The 22,959-nt window shown below is 38.1% G+C and overlaps 1 protein-coding gene across 3 annotated transcripts in view; it reads right to left on the reverse strand.

The window, feature by feature from the left end:
• Window positions 1-16,971, reverse strand: part of Gp210 (nucleoporin 210) — a 44,126-nt gene extending 27,155 nt beyond the window's left edge. Inside the window, exons 1-14 of one of the 3 annotated variants that reach the window (XM_076172654.1) lie at window positions 16,767-16,970; window positions 14,583-14,713; window positions 12,533-12,664; window positions 12,111-12,207; window positions 10,027-10,177; window positions 8,973-9,137; window positions 8,790-8,864; window positions 7,324-7,518; window positions 6,665-6,778; window positions 5,185-5,349; window positions 4,259-4,411; window positions 2,279-2,468; window positions 2,014-2,152; window positions 899-1,023 (exon numbers count right to left, since the gene is read on the reverse strand). In XM_076172654.1, coding sequence (XP_076028769.1) covers window positions 899-1,023; window positions 2,014-2,152; window positions 2,279-2,468; window positions 4,259-4,411; window positions 5,185-5,349; window positions 6,665-6,778; window positions 7,324-7,518; window positions 8,790-8,864; window positions 8,973-9,137; window positions 10,027-10,177; window positions 12,111-12,207; window positions 12,533-12,664; window positions 14,583-14,713; window positions 16,767-16,942 — 2,008 coding nt within the window. In that variant the 5' untranslated portion in view covers window positions 16,943-16,970. Of the gene's footprint in view, window positions 1-898; window positions 1,024-2,013; window positions 2,153-2,278; window positions 2,469-4,258; window positions 4,412-5,184; window positions 5,350-6,664; window positions 6,779-7,323; window positions 7,519-8,789; window positions 8,865-8,972; window positions 9,138-10,026; window positions 10,178-12,110; window positions 12,208-12,532; window positions 12,667-14,582; window positions 14,714-16,766 lie in introns of those variants that run through there. The other 2 variants (XM_076172655.1, XM_076172656.1) reach the window with 2 other exon arrangements.
• Window positions 16,972-22,959: the final 5,988 nt, after the last annotated feature.

Consider the following 22,959-nt stretch of genomic DNA (forward strand, 5'->3'; position numbering starts at 1 on the left):
TTCCTCATTACACTTTTTAATCCACCAAGGCATTTACTCACTTCTCTCAATCTACATTCTACCTCCACCTTCACTCCACTTTTTCCTGCCACATTTGCACCCAAGTATCTAAAACTATCCACTTCCTCCAGTCGCTCTCCCTTGATGCTCACTTCCAGACTACTGCCACTTTCACCCCTTGTACATCTCATCACCTTACTTTTACCCACATTTATCTTCAACTTCCTTCTATTGCACACCTTCCCATACTCTGTCACTAACTTCCTTAATCCCTTCTCTGATCCGGCTACAAGTGCAATGTTGTCAGCAAACAACAACTGGCATATCTCCCATTTTTCTCCATTTTCTTCAACCATCTCCAATCCCTGACCCATTACCCTTGCATTTACCTCTTGCATCACCCAATGCATGTATAAATTGATCAGCCATGGCATCATGACACATTCCTGATGAAATCCCACCCTTACCTCAAACCCCTCACTCTCTCCATTTCTAATTCTAACACAGACTCTACTACTCTCATAAAAACTCTTGACTGCTCTTAATAGTTTTCCTCATATCCAATACATCTACAATACCTCCCACAGTGCCTTCCTGTCTACCCTGTCATAAGCCTTTTCCAAATCCACAGAGGCCCAAAAAGCATCCTTATGTTTTCCTAAAGATGATAATAATCTGGTCTAATGTCGTGAACTTTCCTAATCAGGAGGATAGGAGAGTGCCCCTTACAGAGGACTTTGTAACATGGAATTTAATTAATCATACCCTTGGTCCAACTCGCTGGTGGTAGCCTTTGAACTGCTGTCACCTTAACCACCGTCGTAAGTAGCAATGCTCTAACCCACTTAGCCAGCAGGCAGGTTATAAATAATTAAGAAATAAATTTTAAGTTTCAAACCTTTTACAAAATGGGAAGATGGCTTCTCTATCCATGGCAGAGGCCCACCTTCAAATACCACTACACGTGAGGATCCCTGAGCTAATACGGTCTCACCATTGGCAGGGCTCACTGATCTCAGAGGTCTGAAAAATGAAAACATCACAGAATCAATAAACAATAAATACATACATACATATACCAAGGCTTTTTCCCGCCTTACAAGGGAGGTAGCCAAAAACAAAAGCATAAATCCACTTCCACCCATTTCTTCATTACCCACTCCATTCCCATCCCTCACTCTTTTCCTGGCTCCTTCTAGATAATGGGTCATCCTTGCATCTTGCCCACTGCCCTAAGTCAGAAGCAATGTAGCAAGATGCAGCACTTCCACAGCAAGGTCAATCCATTTAATTGGCAACCCTCCTTCCCCGTCCCCTCATGCAGAAAAAGATAAGACAGGGAAAAATCCTTCAATGCCTCCATCTTCGCCTCCACCAGAAAATGCAGCCTGCAGGGGCTGGCACTCCCACTCCATTCAGTCTTTTCACACACGGAGAGCAGACAATCAGTGACTGCTCCTCTCCTGCCACCTTCAGCTGGTGATACAGAAACAGTCCCACACTAATACAACACAAATAACTGTCCAATGTTTCTTCCCAAAGATCTGTTGTTGTTGTTGTCATCCCCTAGACTGTCTGTTCGAGCAGTCCCATCTCCCCATGGAATGCCACGGCTGGAATGGAGTTTTCCCACAAATTCTTTATAGAGTGTATGTTGCGTTGTTTGCATGTCTGATTGTGTATAATGCAGTCTTCCATTATGTGTTGAACACTATGGGGTGAATTGTTACATCCTGGTGTTGCAGCGTCTTCATTGTGGGACCATCCTCCCCCCAACCCCAAAAGTTGGGGGGCCAAACTGCAGCAAACATCTCTGGCCACCGGTTCTATGCAGGTGGCATCTATTCCCGGGAGGGGCTTCGGTTGCCTGGGCAAGTACCAAAGATCTGTAGGAGGGTCTGCCACGAAAGAGGAAAATCCTCACTCCCTTTCGCTCTCATCACATGCATCACTTTCACTTCCTTCTACTTAAACACATGCAAAGATTCGGTTATTATAAATTCCCATACAAACCTGTATGCTCCCACAACTGTGGATGCAACTAGTTCACTGTCTGTAGTGGTGTATGACACATCAATTTTAGAAAATCCAGGAGATTTGCTTGAAATTCCAACGGATACACAAGACCCTTTCACTGAAGCTTTCTCAAATTCTTGGGGAAGAAAAGTATAAAATTTAATTTAATAACAATAATCACAAGATAAATAGGATAATCTTTTTAAAAAATAAGTGGCAATTAATACTCGCAAAATCTACCTACAAACTAAAATCACAATACCTTCCAGAGTAGTAAAAGTGTTCTCCTTTGGTTCTACTTTGAAGGGCAATGTATGGCAGGAGGTGAAAGGGTGTTTGGTATCATCAATGAGGTTAGTGTGCAAAGCTACTGGTAAATACAAGGCCTTGTTCACCTCAACTTCCACAACACCCTTCAGTATTTCAATTCCCAGAGCTTCAATGATATGAACCTAAATAAGAGTAAAAACATTAAATCAGATAAACCAAAACACATACATACATGGTAAAGTAATGTTGTAGCACATTGGTAAAATAAACTTTTATCCCACCGTTGGAAAAGAAGACACTAATGTTGAAAGTTCTGTATATTTCGATCACTAACTGTGGTCCTCTTCAGCAGAATGAGTACATAGTAGAAGACATATACATTGTTGTCTAACCATTATATGTATATGTCTTCTACTATGTACTCATTCTGCTGAAGAGGATCACAGTTAGTGACCAAAATATACAGAACTTTCGACATTAGTGTCTTCTTTTCCGATGGTGGGATAAAAGTTTACATACATACATATTCAAAAGCTTCAATCCCTCTTCTAAGGGGAGTGGCCGAATCAAAGCACATTACTATAGCAACAGACCCATCTACACCTTCCAATTTCAGAACCTCGGGGATGGAGGACCACCTGCTGACTGACACATTGCATGGGTCAGAAACAGTGCAGAGGCATATCTCTATTCCAGATGTTTGGGATTTTGTGTAACCAAGAGTAGTTGAAAATATTAGTTATGGCTCTTGTGGCTGAATGGTAAAGTTGTTTGACATGAGATCTGAGACTCTTGGCCTTCAATATGTGGTTTGTTAATAAGTTTATTGGCTGGAGTTGAGGGATGAAGCCTCATGAAGTTGATGTAGTTAGTGGGATGTATACATATGTGAGAGTTTAGGTTGTTTTCTTTGAGCTTGGATTGTAATTATTTGAGTTACAGTGTCTGAGTGATTTTTTTTTTTTTTTTCTCTGGAGAAGGGTATGCTTGGAAAAGGTGTTGGGTGGGTGTGAGATGGATGCATGCCTTGGCTGGCTGCCACCTTTTGGTGTATAGATAGATATTTTCTAACTTCCAAATCAATCTTTTAAGGCACTTTGTCATATTCCTTTTTCAATTCCAAGTACCAAGTATACACAATCCATCCATCCGTTTCTCTAACGCAGCACATCAGCCATTCACAAATAAGACCTCGATTGGCTACACAATACTTTCCTTTTTCAATCATTTCATCCATCTATCTTTTACATTTTATTTTTCGTTTCTTTTTTCATATTTTGGCATTCTTACTGGTCAAGGACACTGGTCTACAATTTAGTGGCACTTCCCTGTTTCTTTTGAATATTGTAATCACATCTGCATATTTTCAGTTCCAATAGAAGGAACGAGTGCAGAAATATGAGCAAAATGTGTGTGAAAGGCAGATGAGGATGGAGTAAACTTTAGAAGACAGAATGAGTTGGATGGATTGAGAGAAGGAGGCTTTGGTTACAAGAACATCTGCTGAGCAGGGAAGGGATAGGGCAAGAGATAGGTATGAGTGAAGAATGGCTGTGATTTGATGATAAACGGAAGAAGCCTCAAGGACCTCATCTTCTCTAATTCCTCCTGAATAGACGAGGAAGCCACATTTTAACTTTCACTATCCCTTACTTCGGTCCTTAATTTTTTTCCTTTACCATTCTAAGGACTTCATCTCTTTTATGCTCCTGTGATTGGGTAGGACTAATTCAAACACAAATCCAGTGCATGTTGGGAAAGGTGAGTAATCAGGTGTTGTTCTCCCAAGAGGAGTTAAGACAGGCTTTGACTTTGCCACTCACCTTATAGGAAGTAAGAGGCCATTGGTATATAAAATATACTCCTGATATGTTTATGAAGTCAGTAGTAAAAGAAAGAAAATCTATTAAGTATGCAGTATATCTACATGGACATATTTCGTAACTAGAAAAAAAATTGTACATCAACATACCTCTCCTGAACCCTTGTTATACTGATTTAATGTCATGGCAGCTGTAATCATGACAGATCCCTTTGCTTGTGTTTTGACATGACCTGTCTGGCTGACTGTTGCAATTGCAACATTGTTACTGCTCCAAGTTTCACTGCCTGAACCACCTCTAGCCTAAAAATTGAAATAAATTGCTTTACATGGGGGAAAAAATTAACCAATCCAATTATTCCAGCCTTATCAATCTGATCAGAAAATAGTAAAAGTAAATAAGATAAAAAATCAATCAAAACAACAACAATATTAATGATACAAATATTAATACAATAATAAGCAAAATCAACAAGGATCTCCATTAAATTTCTTCTTACACTTAACCCTTAGAATACAATGACCCCTACATAGGTGTCATGAGAATCAAGTGGATATACAAGGATGCCACCATCAGCGTCCTGATAATGTTTATTTCGTAGTTGTAGCTGAGTGACCCCTGTAATCTGTGTACAGGCTTGATTGCTTTTTCTGTAGCTATCAACATTCAGGGTGAAAGATAACAAGTATAACAACTGTAACTATATATTTTGTAACGCAAATATTTTGAACGTTGATACATACATGGTATACGTATGTATCAACATTCAGGGTGAAAGGGTGTAACGGCTGTCACTTTATAGTTTGTAGCACAAATATTTTGAACTCAATAATGACCAGATAGGAGAGAATGATAGCAATGACTGGGAGGGATCATGATGTTAGTGTAAATTGGTCATAAAATTCTGACCAGGACTAATAACAATAATCACAATAGGTCACAAGTCTAGAATTTGTACATCACCAAAATATTCTTCAAAAGAATTCTATTTTTTCTATACTGTATACACGATACATGAGACAACATATAATTTAAAAAAAAATGTAATGATTGCCTTGGTAAAGCTCCAACTTACCTTTAGATCTACTATATATAGAGGCTGAAGAATTGGGTCCCAAGGCAGTATGGTGAGAGGGGGAATAACTTCCAGCTTGTCATAAATCTCCATTTTATGAGAAGCTTTTAGAGGTGGTGAGATCTCCAATACCTGACCACCTGCCTCCACGGCATTAAGAGTAGCCTATAATATCAAACAGATTTTTCTATAAATATAAATACTCTTTGATAATACCAAAGTATACCAACATAATGTTAAATAGAGACAAATAATAAATAGTAATTCTAAGCATCAATGTCCTCTCCCTTATGTCCCCAAATAAAACATCTACACACAGAAAACAAAATCTTCAGCACAGAACAAAACATGAAAACGACAAAGATGGAAATGACTATACCAAAATCCATATAGATGAAAGAAATTTGGAAAGGGTAACTGTAGATAAATGCAAAAATGAACCATAATGGCTTAGGTTCATAAATGATAAGCTGAGACAAAGTGGAGAAATCACCAATACTGTAGGTGGAAATATTTCTGAGGAGGCTTCAGTTCAGGCAGAAATTATGAACGAAGGTTTTCAATTTGTCTTCACAAAGGAGAGCAGTTTATTAGAGGAAGGAGAAGTGAATGGTAATTTGGGATTAGAAAATATGACTGTGGTAATGAGGGATCACTGGATGTGAGAGAAGCTTCAGAGCCTGGTGGGATTTCAAACTGGATACTTAAGAGAATGTAGAAAACCATTGGTGGACAATATTTATAGTTTTACTGTGTTCATTAAAAGAAGGAATATTGCCACAGGATTGGAACAAGGCTAATGTAGTACCAATTCACAAAGGAGGAAGTAAGGAGGCACTACTGTATTACAGGCTATCACTGACCAGCACAACGGTGAAATTATGTGAAATGATTGTGAAAAATTAGTCAAGTATCTTGGGGAGATGAACATTTTGGTGGTCCATCTCTTTAGCTTTAGATCTGGTAAAACATGAGTGTCAAACCTATTTAGCTTTTACTCAAGTGACTGATTTGCTGAAAAGAAGGGATGAATGGGTAGACTGTGTGTAACTCAATCTAGAGAAGGCTTTTTATAAAGGACCTCACAACCATCTTATCTGGAAACTGGAACAGTAACAAGTGGAGTCCCATAATAATAATTAATAAATAAAATAAAAATAAATTGATAAATAATGGTGGGTGAGGAAGACATCAATCAGAATCACACAAATAGGCTTCTTCTCTGAAGAAGCCTATTTGTACAAAACTAGTCAGAAATAAACTTGGATTCTGATTTATGTCTTCCTCACCCACCTTCACCAACCTGTCACAATGCCTCAACATAAATAAATATTAATAATAATACATACATATATATATACACCAAAGGCTTTTGCCCCTTATAAGGGAGGTAGCCAAATAATAATAATAATAATAATAATAATATAATAATGATAAAAAAAATAAAAATAAAAAAAAAATAAAAAAAAGTTATACTTACTGTAACTTTGGTTGTTCCAACTTTTACTGCAGTTCCATGGATGAAAGTGCCATTCTTGGATACAAAATCTGACTTAAAATAATCTGCAGATATCTCTGTCTCCACAACTACATTCTGGTATGAGAAATAAAAGGATAATATATATTATACCTATCTACATGAATACAATCTGTTATGAGAAATAAATAACAATATATATATCTATATATCTATATAAGAGAGAGAGTGAAAAAGAGAGAGAGAGAGAGAGAGAGAGAGAGAGAGAGTGAGAGAGAGAGAGGAAAAGGGGAAAAAGAAGGAAAGAAAGAAAAAAAAAAAAAAAAAAAAAAAAAAAAAAAAGTGGTAAAGGGAAAAAGTACAAATGAAATTTCATCTAACAGCCTAATGCACAATGCTTATCAACTTCAATCCAATGATTCTAAAATGATTGAGTTAAAAAAAAATCTTGAAAAAAAGTCTTTTTTTTTTTCATATTACATGGATTATCTAGAATAACACTGTAAAAACCAAGTAAGCAATAGTAAAACTTAACTTTTCACTTTATGCAATTTTTATATTACACGATCCTTTCAGGATCACATCCCTTGCATAAATCGAGAAACCCCTGTACCTCTATTTATACCGACAAAATTAATTCATAGAACAGTGTCTGTTTGTACCTCAGTAAGGAAGATTTTGTTGTTGTCCTTGTCATAGATGTTAACTGTGATTGCATACTGGTTGTCGCAGAGTACAACCCAATTATCATGGGGTGAAATGGAAAGGGTAATGTATGATGGATCTACAACATGCACATTGGCTGTGGGGTTTTTCACCATCTCCAAAGATTTCACATTCTTGTCTTTCAGTATAACCTGGAATATAAGAAAAGAATATAACAATGAGAATATTTCCTTAACTTAGAAGTTCAATTATGACATGTTAATTTGTAACTCAAGAAATCCACTTTAATAACCTGTAACAGGTGTCGTTGACAGATGGTTCATGCATGTACATCATATAAAATATAAATTCCAATTGGATAGCTAATTTATTGTAATACATACACACATATGTACATATACCAAGGGCTTTTTTCCCTTTACAAGAGACGCACCCACTTAACTCCCATTCACCACCCTTGCCTTCACTTACATCTTATTATTATTATTATGATAAAAAAAAAAAGTGACAAAATGCATCATCAAACAATAACACACCAAAGATGGGTTCTACAAGTGGTGAGCCCATAGTAACAAAGCAATGAGCCAATGTTGGGCCTTGAAGTATTAGAATGCAAAGACTATTAACTACCTCATCTCCACATGGAAGTCTTCATGAGATCAGTACCTATTCTCCAGACTGACACAGCGTAAGACACTGAAGTATGAGGTGTTCTGTATTTACCTAGTTGTACTATATGGGAAGGGGAGCTATGCTTGTGAAAACCCGTCTTTGTATCTCTCAACATCTAGTTAGTTCTTAAAGTCTTGTATGGTGTTTGCACATACTATGGTTTTGTCCCATTTGTTCCAGACATCCAACACTCTTGTGTTCTCTTGGTGGTGGTTGGATCTGTGGCAATTCGAATCTGTGACCATGCCTAATCTGTGCATTCATTTTTAACCTGTTCGATATGATGACACTTACGTAGGCATCATGAGGTGTGAGTGGGTATATGAGGCTGTCAACATCAACGTACTGATTACATCTATTTTGTAGTTGTAGGTGAATGACCCCTGAATTCTGTGAACTGTGGCCTATGGGACAATCTAGTGGCTGTTGCTGGTTATCCGGGAGCTATGAGTCTCTTGTGATAATGGGTTTACTGACTGATTGCCTAGAGTGTTACATACATATACCAAGGCTTTTTCCCCCTTACAAGGGAGGTAGCCAAAAAGGGAAAGGCATAAAATCATTTCCACCCATTCCATCCCTGAATACACTCCACACCCCTCCACCCTCCCTCTCATCTGAGCACCTCCTGGATGACGGGCCATCTCTGCACCCTGTCCACTGCCCTGGGTCAGAAGCAGTGTCGCAAGACACAGCACATCCACATCATTCCATATTTACATACATATACCAAGGCTTTTTCCCCCTTACAAGGTGTTAACTACATATAAACACTTTTAGCCAACATTACCTGTGTTGTCCCCAGAGAAAGTGCAGTGACACTAATGCCATCTTCATTCAATTCAGCAATTTCTGTATTAATCACCTGTAATATGCAACAGTATTTTAGACAATCAATTCTAAATGTCTTCATAAAAAAATACAAACATATTTCAATCATATGAACATTTGAAAATTTGAAATCCTTACAAACCTGTAGGTAATATTGTGAGGCAGCAATATCAACAGTTGAGAGATGCCCCTGGTTAAGGTGGTAAACCATATAGGTTATAGATGTATATGGTAAAAGGTGTACATCAGGGGGATCAAGCAGGAGATTTGCTATTACCATCAAATTGACATGAGTAGCAGGAACATTCTGCAAAATAAGATTCAATCATCAAAAACCTCCTACTATTTACATACATGCATACAAACAAAAAGTCCTCCCTCCCTTACAAAAGGAGTAGTTGAGTCAATACATGATATGGTTTAACGTCACAAACTCCTCCCATCGCAAGGTTAGGACGGTGCCCCTTACAGAGGACTTTGTGGTGTGGAATTTAATGAACCATGCCCTTGGTTCAACTTCGCCGGTGGCAGGACTCGAACCGCCATCCCCTCAACTTTAGCCGTAACGATGCCCTAACCCGCTCAGCCAGCGAGCTTCATACATACACCCACTTAACACTAGTCCCCCTGCACCCAACACCTAAATCTTAGCACCTTATGAATAAAGGGTCATTCCTATTCCCTGTCTTACCACTTGGGTTAAAGTCAATGCAGCAAGACACAATTCTTCCATATCAAGGGCCAATATGAGCTGGTTCTCCCCCCATCACTTCATTATATGGTGATGCCAACAACCCCCCACTCCTCCTCCACTTCAATAATCTATGAAGGCAGACAAGAACATACCTTCTCTAAAGTGCACCATAACCATATAAACTTACCTCTTTCCATCCATCCCTACCATTTGCACCCTCTCTACCTTGCTCAACAGACATTCTTCTTGCACCCCATGCCCCCTCCACCCCATCCATCCACCTCATTCATGGACTTCCCCTAAATTCATACCATTCACTTCAACTTTATACATTCTTTTCGAATCACATCATTAATTCATCTATTCACTATTTCCCCTACATATTCCAATAACTTACACTCTCTTCATTGTTCTACTGACATACATACATATATATACCAAGGCTTTTTCCCCCTTTACATATACATACCACATGTATTTAAAAGCAAAAGTAATATTATACCTTATAGGCCTTGTTATCTAAGTGGACTGACAAGCGTGCAGTTCCAGTTTGCCTGCCCTCAATGAGAACCATATAGCCCTGCAGTCCTTGCTCTTCCAGTGGGGCAATGGCCTGTGGGGTCTTATATGGAGAGTCCTCAAAGGTCATAAATCTGTTGACCATAAAAAAAGATATATAAATAAATTAATTAATACATACATACATATACCAAGGGAGGTAACCAAACAAACAAAGGCATAAATCCACTCCCTCCCATTCCATCCCCACATACTCCACTCCCATCCACCCCCCTCCCTCCCTCTTATCTTGGCTCCTCTAGTTATGTAACCAATTGAAACTAACCTCAACGAAATTATCTTAGCATTTTTCTATAAAAAGCTTTCTATTTCATACTTAATGTTAAACAATGAACAAGACATACATATACCAAATGCCCTTTGAAGAGGATTGACAACACCAAAGCACACTCCAACATCATGTGTACATATATACGCCAAAAAGTTTTTCCCCACTTATAAGGGGGTAACCAAGACAAAGCATACAGATAATTTACCTATTCATTGCCACCTCCATCTTAGCACCTTGAGGATGAAAGGTTATCTGTCCCTAGCCATGCTACTCAGGTCGAAACCAACTCACCTCAGCAAGACATTAGTTTCATAGCTGAAGTTGGTTTACCTCACTGCTTTGTGATATGGTGACTCCACTCATTAAATAAAAAATTTTACCAAGAAGACAAGAACAGTCCCTTGGGCCCTATCATTTCCTTATTAAACCCTATGTAACAAGACTACATTCACAGCAAGGCTGCTTCACTTAATTGGCAAGCCCCACTCTCCGTCCCCTCATACAGAAAATAAGGAGAATGGAGAGAAATCAAATGTATACATATGTATATGTGATATAGCATGGAATATATGTGATATGGTTTAATGTTACAAACTCCCCCCAATTGGAAGGCTAGGACGGTACCCCCTCACAGAGGACTTTGTAGCATTGCATTTAATGAACCATGCCCTTGGTTCAACTTCACTGGTGGCAGGATTTGAACTGCCATCCCCTCGACCTTTGCCGCAAGTAACAACGCCCTAACCCACTCAGCCAGTGAGCTTCCTGTACCTAACCAAAATTCCTGTCACTATGCTCGCTGGCCGAGTGGGTTAGGGCGTCGTTACTTGCAGAAGAGGTCAAGGTGATGACGATTTGAACCCTGCTCAGGGCGAGTTGAACCAAGGGCATGGGTCATTAAATTCCACACTACAAAGTCCTCTGTAAGGGGCACTGTCCTAGCCTCCTGATAAGGGGGAGTTTGTGTCATTAAACCAAATCAATCAATCATTTCCCAAATGCTACCTCATATCCTTACCTTTTGCATTTCCTTTTGTGACAAATCAATTTTCTCGATCTCACAAAGGTAAATCAGACCATAAGAATGAACTTTCATTCTCTGATGCAATACAGGTAAACGTCGACTTACGATGGCATTAGGTTTCGATAGAGCCATCGTAAGACGATCTCATCGTAAGTCGATCCCCACTCTGTTCCGTGGTCACTGTACCTAGCCTACCTGTATATTAACCACCAGAGATACTGAATATAGCCTATTAAACATGTACAGTAGTTTATTTAATTATTTTTATCCTTTTTACCATATTCAAACACTATAATATGTATTTTCAGTACGGACCTTAAATCTCGCGGGCAGCAGCCAATGCCAGCCGTACGACGTGACGTAATAATACTCGCATCATAAAATATAGTCACCGCTTATATCGATCGTTCTCTCTTTCACCCGCGAATTTTGAAAACCACAGAGAATGAATCATTTGAAAGAATGTAAAAACACAGGGGCGACTACAATAAATATAATCAAGACGCCGATATGGCAGCGTCGCGAATCCACTTGCTCCTCATGACGCCTACGTGTGCGGCACCGTATGGAAGGGGTTAAATTATCATATTGTCGTCGTCGTCGTCGTCATCGTAAAGTCGAACAATCGTAAGTCGCGGCCATCGTAAGTCGACGTTTACCTGTACTTTAACAGTACATTCAAATCTGAAGACATGAAGTTGGGCATACATACCTAAGCACTGTCTGAGCAGCAACAACATCTTCATGGTCTGTTACAGTCTGCAGATCCCATACAAAGACAACAGAATCAAGGGCACTGAATTCATTGCCTGATGAAAAATAAAAAAAAATAAAATAAAATACATCATGATTACTGCATCTACCCCATGCTTACCTCTACACTTTTGCTTGTAAACATCCTAGCAATATATCCTAATGACCTGTAAGCCCTATTCCTGGCACTAATGCAATGTTCCCTGGATCTAAGGTCAGAACTCACAACACTCCTATGTCCTTTTCACATTCTGTTTTCTCAACTTCCCAATAAGGTTTGGTAATTTGGGAGTCATCTTATACTGCAAATATGAGCAAATACAATGAAAATTTGATTGATATTTAGGCCTTATAGTGTACAATGAATACCCATTTACATACCTTGGTCATCATAGCCACGAACTTCAAATTCTTCAGGTGCTTCTTCCACAAAGAGCTCCCGAGTAGTTGTGACAATCTCAAGTCGATCTATAGTGTCCACAATCACATCACATCTTAAGATCCCACCAGTTTCTGTATATCACAAAGATTATTGCTAATTATCAATTGAATAACAATAGAACAATGAGAATAAGCATAGCACACATAAGCAGTACCAAAGAATAGACTGCATAGCTGTTGGGTGAGGTTCTGAGATGACTTAATTCAACTTAATTCACCAGGAGATATGACAAAAGAGACAACAAATGTGTGTTGGAGAATATATATATATATATACAGTAGCAGCCAAAATATAAGGGTAAGTGAAAGCATATGTATTCAAATGCATATATTGAAATTAATACCCCACACAAGAGCTTCATATTTTGTATACAATTAGATATACAATATATCTATATTACTTAAAAATTTGAAGCTTATGCAACTCATACAAAGAAAGTTAGTAATTAATAAAAAAAAAAGAGTGTGTAACTTCTTGCGGTCAAAAGTTAAGGGTAGCTTAGAAAATAATGAAATTCAACTTATTTTAAAAGATAAATAGCAATAACATTAATATTTGGTGAACAATCCTTTATTGTCAATCACCTCCTGACACCTGTTGGTACATGAATTGATCAATTTCCTACAAAATTATGGAGTAACAGTGCTCCATTCAAATTCCAAGAACTTCCAGAGTTCATCTTGATTTTTTTTATTTTTTCGCTGTGCCCTTTCACCAATTATTTTCCAAACATTCTCTATTGGATTTAAATCCGGGCTTTGAGCAGGCCAGTTCATCGCATAAAGTTCTTCAGTAAAGAATGATTTGACCTTCTTGCAAGTGTGGCAAGGAGCATTATCTTGCATGAATATGGGACATTGAACCCTTGAAGATCTCAAATATGGAAGGGCATGCTGTCGAAGAATCTGTTTATACACCTCTCCGTTGATCTTCCCATGCAAGCGAACAAGAGGGCCAGTACCAGCAGCAGAGATGATCCCCCACACCCTCACACTTCCTCCGCCGTGTTTCACAGTTTTCTTCACACATTTAACGGACAATCTTTCACCAGTCGTTCGTCGAACATAATTCCTGCCATCTGAACCAAGTAAATTAAACTTAGATTCATCACTGAAGTAAACGCTTGACCACTGATCTTCCGTCAAGACAACATGTTCAATACAAAACTTCAGGCGGGCTTTTTGATTCTTCTTGGATATCAATGGTTTGGATGCAGGGACTCGGGCATTCAAACCAGCACTTACTGATCTCCGAGACACTGTTTTATGTGACACATCGCAGTCATAAGATGCATTTAACTCACGGGATATCTCTGCAGCACTCTTGAATCTATCCTTCCGTGACAACCTTACCATAAGACGGTCCTGCTTAACTGAGGTTTTGCGTGGTCTACCAGTTTTAGGTGGTGAAATTATTGATCCTGTTGATTTACATTGAGTTACAATGCGTTGCACCACACTCACAGACCTTCCTATCCTCTCTGCTATGACTCCATTTTAATGTCCATCTTTGTGAAGATCAACAATCCTCTGTTTATCTTGAGAAGACACCGGATGTCGTTTATCAGCAGCCATGTTTACAAGTTTGAGGTTCCAATATTTTAAACGCTAATTCTATGTTGTGGTTCTGAGTTGACAGTCTTGTAAAGCATAGAAAGTACTTCTTTCTAAGATACCCTTAACTTTTGACCGCAAAAAAATTACACACTCTTTTCTTTATTAATTACTAACTTTCTTTGTATCAGTTGCATAAGCTTCAAATTTTCAAGAAATATAGATATAATGTATATCTAATTGTATACAAAATATAAAGTTCTTGTGTAGGGTATTAATTTCAATATATGCATTTGAATACATATGCTTTCACTTACCCTTATATTTTGGCCGCTACTGTATATATATATATATATATATACACACCCATATATATATATATATATAAGCATGCATATTTCATAGGTTTTCAATAAATCAAAGCAATATGTACAACCTTCCTCCGAGGCAAGAATGATAGCAGTTTGGCGTGTAGGGGAACGAGCAATAGCAGACACAATTGCTTGAGAAGAACAGCCATTTTCTTCTACAATATTGAGAAGCACAACATCTGGCCTTGAAGAGGACCTGTAACAGAAAAAAATAATAATAATAATAATAATAATTAAATTTACTCACAAATACAGTTGAATACGATACTACACATGAGAATTTGACTCATATTGAAGAGGTTAAAAAGAAAGAATATTTTTTTTGCAACACTTTTTTGCAACACATATATTAACAGACTTACCCATGCATTTATAATTATTATACAGTATACAGAAGAATGCTCAAACTACAGACACTAAAGCAACAAATTTCAGTAACTATGGACAAGTTCTGGAGAATAAAGTTTTTGACTGAAATATGAAAATTCCCACAGAAATTAGACAACTGCCAACAACTCCAATGATATTGTTTTTAGTTAATATTGGCATAAATAAATTGTGCCACAGTTTGTCGTTTCTGTAATTTTCAAAGCATTTCATTTGTGTATCGATTTTACCAACTTTTTTTGTTATTGATTTTTGCCAAGAATTTTTTTTATTATGTTGATGTATTATAATCTACAAAATTAAAAACTTAATCTCTCCGGGCCAAAATCTCGCGGGCAGCATTAGCTGCCAGACGTGCGATGTTATGTCAGAATACTCGCATTATAAAAAATAAAGTTACCTCTGTATTGCTTGTTCTCTTTCACCCGTGAATTTTGATAACCATAGAAAATATGATGAAGCCAGTTTACAGAGTATGGGGGTCACGCAGGTATAACTACAATATATATAATCAAGACGCCGACATCGGCATCCTCACGTACCCACTTGCTCCTCATGACGCCTATGTAGGCGTCATCGTACTGAAGGGGTTAAAAATGCAGGAATAGGAAAATCTCAGGACAGAACTCATCTATTAGAATCAATATAGATTTGAAATAAAATCATGATACCTAAAGAATCCCTGACAACTGCATGAGACAAAAAATATGTCATGGCATCAAATTCGTAATGGTGTGAAGATGCATAAAGGATAGATTACCACTTATTTTTATAATCTTTTATTGACAAATTTTTGTCAACCAATTTTTTGGTTATCATTAAAGTTAATTTTGTCTATTTCACTTCCAATTAACCCACTAATCCAATCTTATCCATCCGTCGATCAATGGGGTCATTGCAAAGTTGACTGTAGCTGGTTGACAGCACTGACAGTCTCCATTTATGGGTTTATACTATAATACAATATCTAAGATATTATCTAACTTGATACGCAATATACTAGAGATATACAATTGAATATGTTGCCAGCAGTTGTCACCAAATCCTATCAGGCTGTCTGCTTTTAGTATAGCCAATATAGAACAGTATTTCCTTTTTAAGTAACATTTGGACCCTGTAATTATTACCAGGTTAAGGTACCTGGAAGCTTTGGGTCTCCTGCAAAAAAGATCTGAGGAAAAGGACTGATGGTTTTCTTCATTTTCATAGCCCTTCCTATTATTGGAGGTTAATATTGCCATGGTCATGTGAGCATTACTTTGGAAGTGTGGTCCCAAGTAGTCCTGTATTTTTCTATGTCACCATTCACAAACACATTACTAAAAAACTAGTGATATATCATGATCATCGATCATTTGAACGACAAATGAGGACTCAAAACACTATGTTAGTTTAGAAATAAAGGCCAAAAGGGTAAAACAAATAATAATTCTAAAAACCTTATTAGTTTCAAATTTAACTGCATTTAAGTCCTAAATACAGTTAAATTTGAAACAAATTCATTTGAACTTGCTACAAAGTGACATTGTACAAAATGTATCAGATAAACATCACTGTTTATGCCAAAGTCCAATAAAACGATGGGAGATAGAACTGCTGAAAAGTGTGCCCCAAGACTGTTCAATATGATCCTAGTTGACTGAAGACACTTCAGTGAAAATTCCAAGAAAAAGATCCTTTTTGAGAGGCTTCGATCTACATCTGATAGACTGTTAGAGATGAATGAACATAGACTATGAAACAATTGTGACATGATATACAAACAAGTTAACACGGCCCACCAGAGATGGACATATATATTTGAAAGAGGGTGGCGACAAAATTCTACAGTAAAATACCGGTATGAGTCAAAGATAACGTACCACTTATAGCAACCTCCGTCATACACTTGTAATGTAAAATTCGTCGGTGTTTCAAGATTATATGGAAGTAAAACACGTGGAATATTGAGTTTGGCAGTGTTTGCTTCAGCGAAGAAGCAAATACAGTGTAATATAAAGTATATGGTAGCCTGTAAGCGTTCCTTTCCTCCCGCCATGCTCCTGACCGTTTGTAAACAAATAAAAATCTACCAAGATTATTTTGGATTCTGTTTCCGCAAGCGAGTAAAATTATGTGTAACAATAAATGTATAAAATATGAGAAATTATACCTATATATGAATATATATCTACTTTATTTTATACCACCATATGACTTCCTCAAAGATATATATCATGAATATTTTCTAATTTATCTTGCTAATTCGATATAATACTAATTAGGGGCACTTACCGGGAATAATAAAAGTATAAATGCCATGATATTTTTATTCATCTACTATTTGTCTTGAATATTTATCTATCAGTATTCACCTGCGTGATCTACAGGCCTGATACAACAGTTATGCCATATCTTACGATTCTTTACGTCAGTACAAGACAGCATATACACTCAATTTTTGAATGCGCGTTTACACCGAAGGCATGTAGACAGTACAAATCTTGAAACACTACCACCGAGCCAAACATTTCTTAAATGTGTACCTATCAGTATTTATGTGAATGATTTGTAGGACTACAACAAAAATTATCCCATCTCTTCAGATCCTTTACTTCAATACAATGTCAGCCTGTGAGTTTTTGAAAAATTTAGATGCGCGTTTCCAAGAGGCAATACTCAAACAACATGCATCATTCACTGTCAAGGAGCCAAATGTGTTCTAACCACTTCGGCGTTGAGAGCATCACAGTCCCACACGGGAAGTTGAAATGCCTCCGCACTACTCTGACATTACATCATAATATGTAATATCATAATGGAGGAAGAATGAAGTCAGAAAAAGGAATAGAGAGAAATTACAGAAAGGAGAGGAAGATAGAAAAATTATCGGGATTCCGGCACACAAAAGAATGTTATGGGAGTAGGAGCGATATTGCGCACGCGAAAAGAAAGGATCCAAATGGTGTGTAATGAGATTATATATATGTATATATATATATTTATATATATATACATATATGTATATGTATATATATATGTATATATATATATGTATGTATATGTATATATATATATATATGAAGGTGGAAAAAGAAGTCACGGGTCTAGTTCCGAGTTCCTGAGGACCTCCTGAACTGAGGAACTCGGAACTAGACCCGTGACTTCTTTTTCCACCTTCATCGACTTGTCACAATGGACCAGCATATATATATATATATATATATATATATATATATATATATATATATATATATATATATATATATATATATATATATATATATATATATATATATATATTAAAACTATCGGTATTTGCATTAGCATGTGCCTATGCTTGCTCTTGGGTTTATCCATAGAGAGGGGAGGTAACAATGACGGGAGTTCTCGCGATCATGACTTTCCTTACTAAGTGCGTAGAGTGTATTGTGGTGTGGGTTCATTCGAAGCTCAGCGGTAATCTACTCGAAACGTGTTCCTTGTGTATGGGTATAGGGTTATCTGTAAGGGAGCGTGTAGTCTCGTTGTTTACCAGTGTAAGCTTGTCCCAGATTTTTCGTGTAGATATATGTTGATTGTGGGAATGCCAACCTCCCTGTGTATTGCATGGGAGGTTTTTATGTCAGGGTAGCGCGTGTTTGTGATTAATTTAAGTGTTTTGTTTTGAACTGCAATGTCTGCACGAATGTCTTCGGAAGTGTGTGTAGCGGTATGGGGTACTACGGATGAGTGCGAGATACAGGGTTTTTTTGTGTTTTACAGAAAGGTTTTTGGGATCACATGAAGAATCGTCACCCCAGTCTATGGCAGGGTGATCATTCTTCACGTGGGCTATCTTAGGGTGACTATTCTTCGGTTGTATAAGTTGATGACAATAAGCATAACCCTCATCCTTACCTAACCTATATTCGGCGTACTGGGGTGACAATTCTTCAGGTGGGATCTCATGGGGTAACGATTCTTCATGTGGGCGTTCTGAGGTGACAATTCTTCATGTGATCCATTTTTTTAATCTCTGCAGCCTTTGAAGACCGAGAAACGCAAGCGCCTTCGTATTACGCACGTGGGCTGCCCTACTTCAGCACAAGGCAACACGTTGAATACTAGGCTGGGCATATCGATACTATCGATACCACCCTAGTATCGGAAGTATCGATACAAGTCGTCACCATGCACTTACAAACAAACAAGTATGGAATATGATAAACCTTGATCTCATCCAATTAAAATATATATACCCACAAAGGTTACGCAAGAAAATACCAAGTAATTGAAAAGGTAAAAAGAACATATCGAGATCAATGATACAACCTTAGAAATGGGCGTAATCTGTCAGTAATACGACACATTTAACAGAGGAAACGAGCTTACAAGTATGTGCCACAAATTAGATCCAAATATAATATTCCTCAATAGCACTGGGGTAGAAAATAAAAGTGAGATAAAAACTTTTGGATACGAAATGTACGGAATAGCTATTGCTGTAAGATCAGGCTTCAAGCACAGAATAATACTGGAATTGGAAGGTCCGATCCTAGCAGTATTGATAGAAACAGAGGCCCCATCATAATATGCACCATGTACCTTCCACCAAGAAAACATTTCGTCCTGGAAAAATATCTGAACCAGTTGCTCCACTGCAGAAAACACATCTATATCACTGGAGACTTGAATGCCCGGCACGCAGAACTAAACCATTCCAATCACAACAATGTCGGCACGACCATATACAATAATATGAGAAGACGGAAACTAGGACATATAGGCTAAAATTCCCCCATTTGCATTCGACAGAACAGTGCCATGTCACCAGACATGGTACTCACCAACAACGACGCTGTCATGAACAAACATATCTCATCTGGACCACTGAGCTGTGACCACCTAATCGTAGCAACATTACCTCATACCCCTATTATGCTAAACACATCACCAAGACTCGACATCAAGAATGCAAACTGGGAATCCTTCAAAGAGAACCTCAAACAGAAGCAAGGAAATGATCTCAACAACAAACACCACTCAAAAATAGGCGAAGCAATTGAGGAATGTCATAATATACAAGAAGAAATAAGCAGCAGTATTCCAATTATCTACCACAGAACAATCCCACACACTTTCATTAGCTACGCACATTGTCTTCTTCAAATAAAGTATAATAATATATAACAGCTTGCTCATTTAATTAGAAAAAACAATATAGAAAACTGCAGAACGATATGTTTCAGGAGACAAAACGCCTACATGAAATAAAATGGGAAACAATGGTAAAACAAACGGCGGATACATACGAAGACCTACAGGCATTTTGGAAAAATTTAAAGAGGCTGATGGGAAATATCAACTTCACAATATCAGGCAGCAGGAACAACTGCATCAAAGATACACGGCCATGTGGGAGGTAATACTGGGTTCCATGGTACCAGAAGATGGACGACTCTACCTCACCTCTGCTACAGTTAGTTGTACAGTAACGATCCACAGTTTCCACCACACCTTGACTTCCCATATGCCCTTTTGTTCGGGGAGCTCTGTAGTAGACAGTGAAAATATGACAATTATAGTCACTCCTAATTAAACACACCCAAAAGCTGAAACGCTGCCGACTGGAAACGCGGTAGTTTCTCACAGAATGACGTGCATACACTTTAAAATGTATCTGACAGTTATACAGATTGATTTATTAAGTTTAATCATCATGACTATACTTCAAAATAATTTCTATAGAATGCTATCTTTACGTCATTAAGGCTCGCAGTGATAAGCGCGGATACTTGAAACCATTGTAACTAACAAAGTCGTGGAGATGGGGGGATGGCTGAAGACCCCCCCCCCCCAAAAAAAAAAAAGAAAAAAAAATTGCCTTTAACATCCCATTGTCAAAGAACTATTTGCTCGATTTTTTTAAACCAACTTTCCTATTAATATATATCTAACGTATTTCATATTCAATTGACACTGTCCGAAGGCCGAACCGGACCTGTAAGTATTCATATGACAGCGTCATTGTGGCGTTGGGGCGCAATTGGCTTTCGTCGGTTTCAGTTAGATAGAGGATCATACGATGGCGTCACGATGGCAATGAATGCTGATTGGTCGAGGTGAACTCGTACGATGCTGTAGCGCAACACTGGGAAAGAGGGATGGAAAACTTGAAGTGGCAGTTTTATTTTTTGCCATACTTGTATTCTACTTTTCAGGAAGAGCCATGTATGTGCATGTGTATAAAGTTTTTTACCATTGCAATCTAGTTTATTAACCATTTCCTCAATATACCTTTGCAAATAGCTTCAAAATGCTTCTAAAAAATTTCACATTTCAAATCCCCCAGGTGATTCGGGTCGCTTCGCTCATTATCGCTCGCTTCCCACTCATACATAATTCACCCCCACCCCCCAAAAAAAAATCTGGATCCGCCACTGCCTGACCGACGCCCGATTACTAACTGACGCCGCGACTTGATATTCCCAATCCTGTATGTATCTACATATCTAAGCTGATTTAATTCAATCGTCATGTTTACAGCAATATGTATACATACATACACGCACGCACGCACACACACACATCATATTATATATATATATATATATATATATATATATATATATATATATATATATATATATTTAACTCCGGTGTGATGGAAACTTTTTTTTTTTTTTTTTTAACTTTTCGCCTGAATGCGGAATTTTTGTAAAGAACTTCAAGTGTGGGCCCGTCTTCACGATTTCGGACAAGGGTGTCACCCACATTAGGCATGGCTTTTCGCGCGGAAACATGAAGGGCGTGGTAAAGGTGGAGAGAAAGGTCTGGTACTTGTTGCTAAGGGGAGGGCAAGTCACGTAGGTAGCCAAGAAAGGAGGTACGCCTCACGACCTACGACTATTTGAAGCTACGATCAAATCGATTTCTTGATATCCTATATAGCATGTTGAAGTCTATGTTACATTTTTTTTTTTTTTTTGCTTTGAGGACCTCCTTAAAACGCTTCTGGCCTCCCCTCTTACGCTTGCCATCCGTGAGTTGGGAGTAGAAGATTTGCTTAGGAAGGCGATCGTCAGACATTCTCACTACGTGGCCACTCCACCTGAGTTGTTTCTTAGTGATACAGGCTTCAATACTGGTAGTTTTTGCTTCTTGCTGTACGCTTAAGTTGGTCCTTCTGTCTTCCCAGCTGATGTTAAGGATCTTCCGAAGACAGCGTAGGTGGAAATTTTCAAGTGTTTTCAGGTGGCGATGGTAAGGAGACCAGGTCTCAGACGCATAGAGGAGCGTTGGGATAACAACGTCTCTGTAAACCATGAATTTTGTGTCTTTTGGATGGCCCTATCTCCAAAGACTCTCGTTCGAAGCTTGCCAAAGGCAGTTCCTGCGCTCTTCAGACGGTGTTGAATTTCATCACTGAGATCGGCATTTGCTGAAAGATGGCTCCCAAGGTAGCAGAAGTTATTTACATTTTCCAGTGATGTTCCATCAAGTTGAATTGTTGGTAGATTATCACCAAGGGTGCTGGGTGAAGGCTGGTAAAGTATCTGAGTCTTCTTGATGTTGATGCTCAGTCCAAGCTTTGTGTAGGTGTAACGTAATATTAGATATTACGTCATATGTGTAATTATGTTATAGAATTGTGTTCCTTTGTATTACATAACTATGTTCATATTTCTTGTCTATGTATGTATTGTAACAATGTTAAGCAGTAACGCCCGTCCACTATATGTAATCTTGCCTACGTGCGGAGAGAGGTGCGCACTCTTGTAGAACAAACAGACAAGCGAAATCCTGAATAGTTCGGAGCGCACAGATTTGACAGTTACTAAATAAATAGATTGTTCAAGCGAGTCGAGGGTCCTAAAACTACCCATGTTGACGTGTGTTAACTTACCCTCCTCCCCCCCCTTTCACTCACTCGCACACTCACCCGGAAGTATCCCGCTTCCGGTCCAATGGTATATAAGCGGTGGAAATCGCTTACTCCTCGTCATATTCCCACATATTGATCTCTTGATAAAAACTAGAAGGTTTAGATTCATGAGACGATTGGTGTGAAGTGATCACCCTTTTTGCCTACAT

Source organism: Oratosquilla oratoria, chromosome 33 (assembly GCF_046742065.1).
Source record: "Oratosquilla oratoria isolate Oo_2021 chromosome 33, ASM4674206v1, whole genome shotgun sequence".
Classification (NCBI taxonomy): Eukaryota; Metazoa; Arthropoda; class Malacostraca; order Stomatopoda; family Squillidae; genus Oratosquilla; species Oratosquilla oratoria.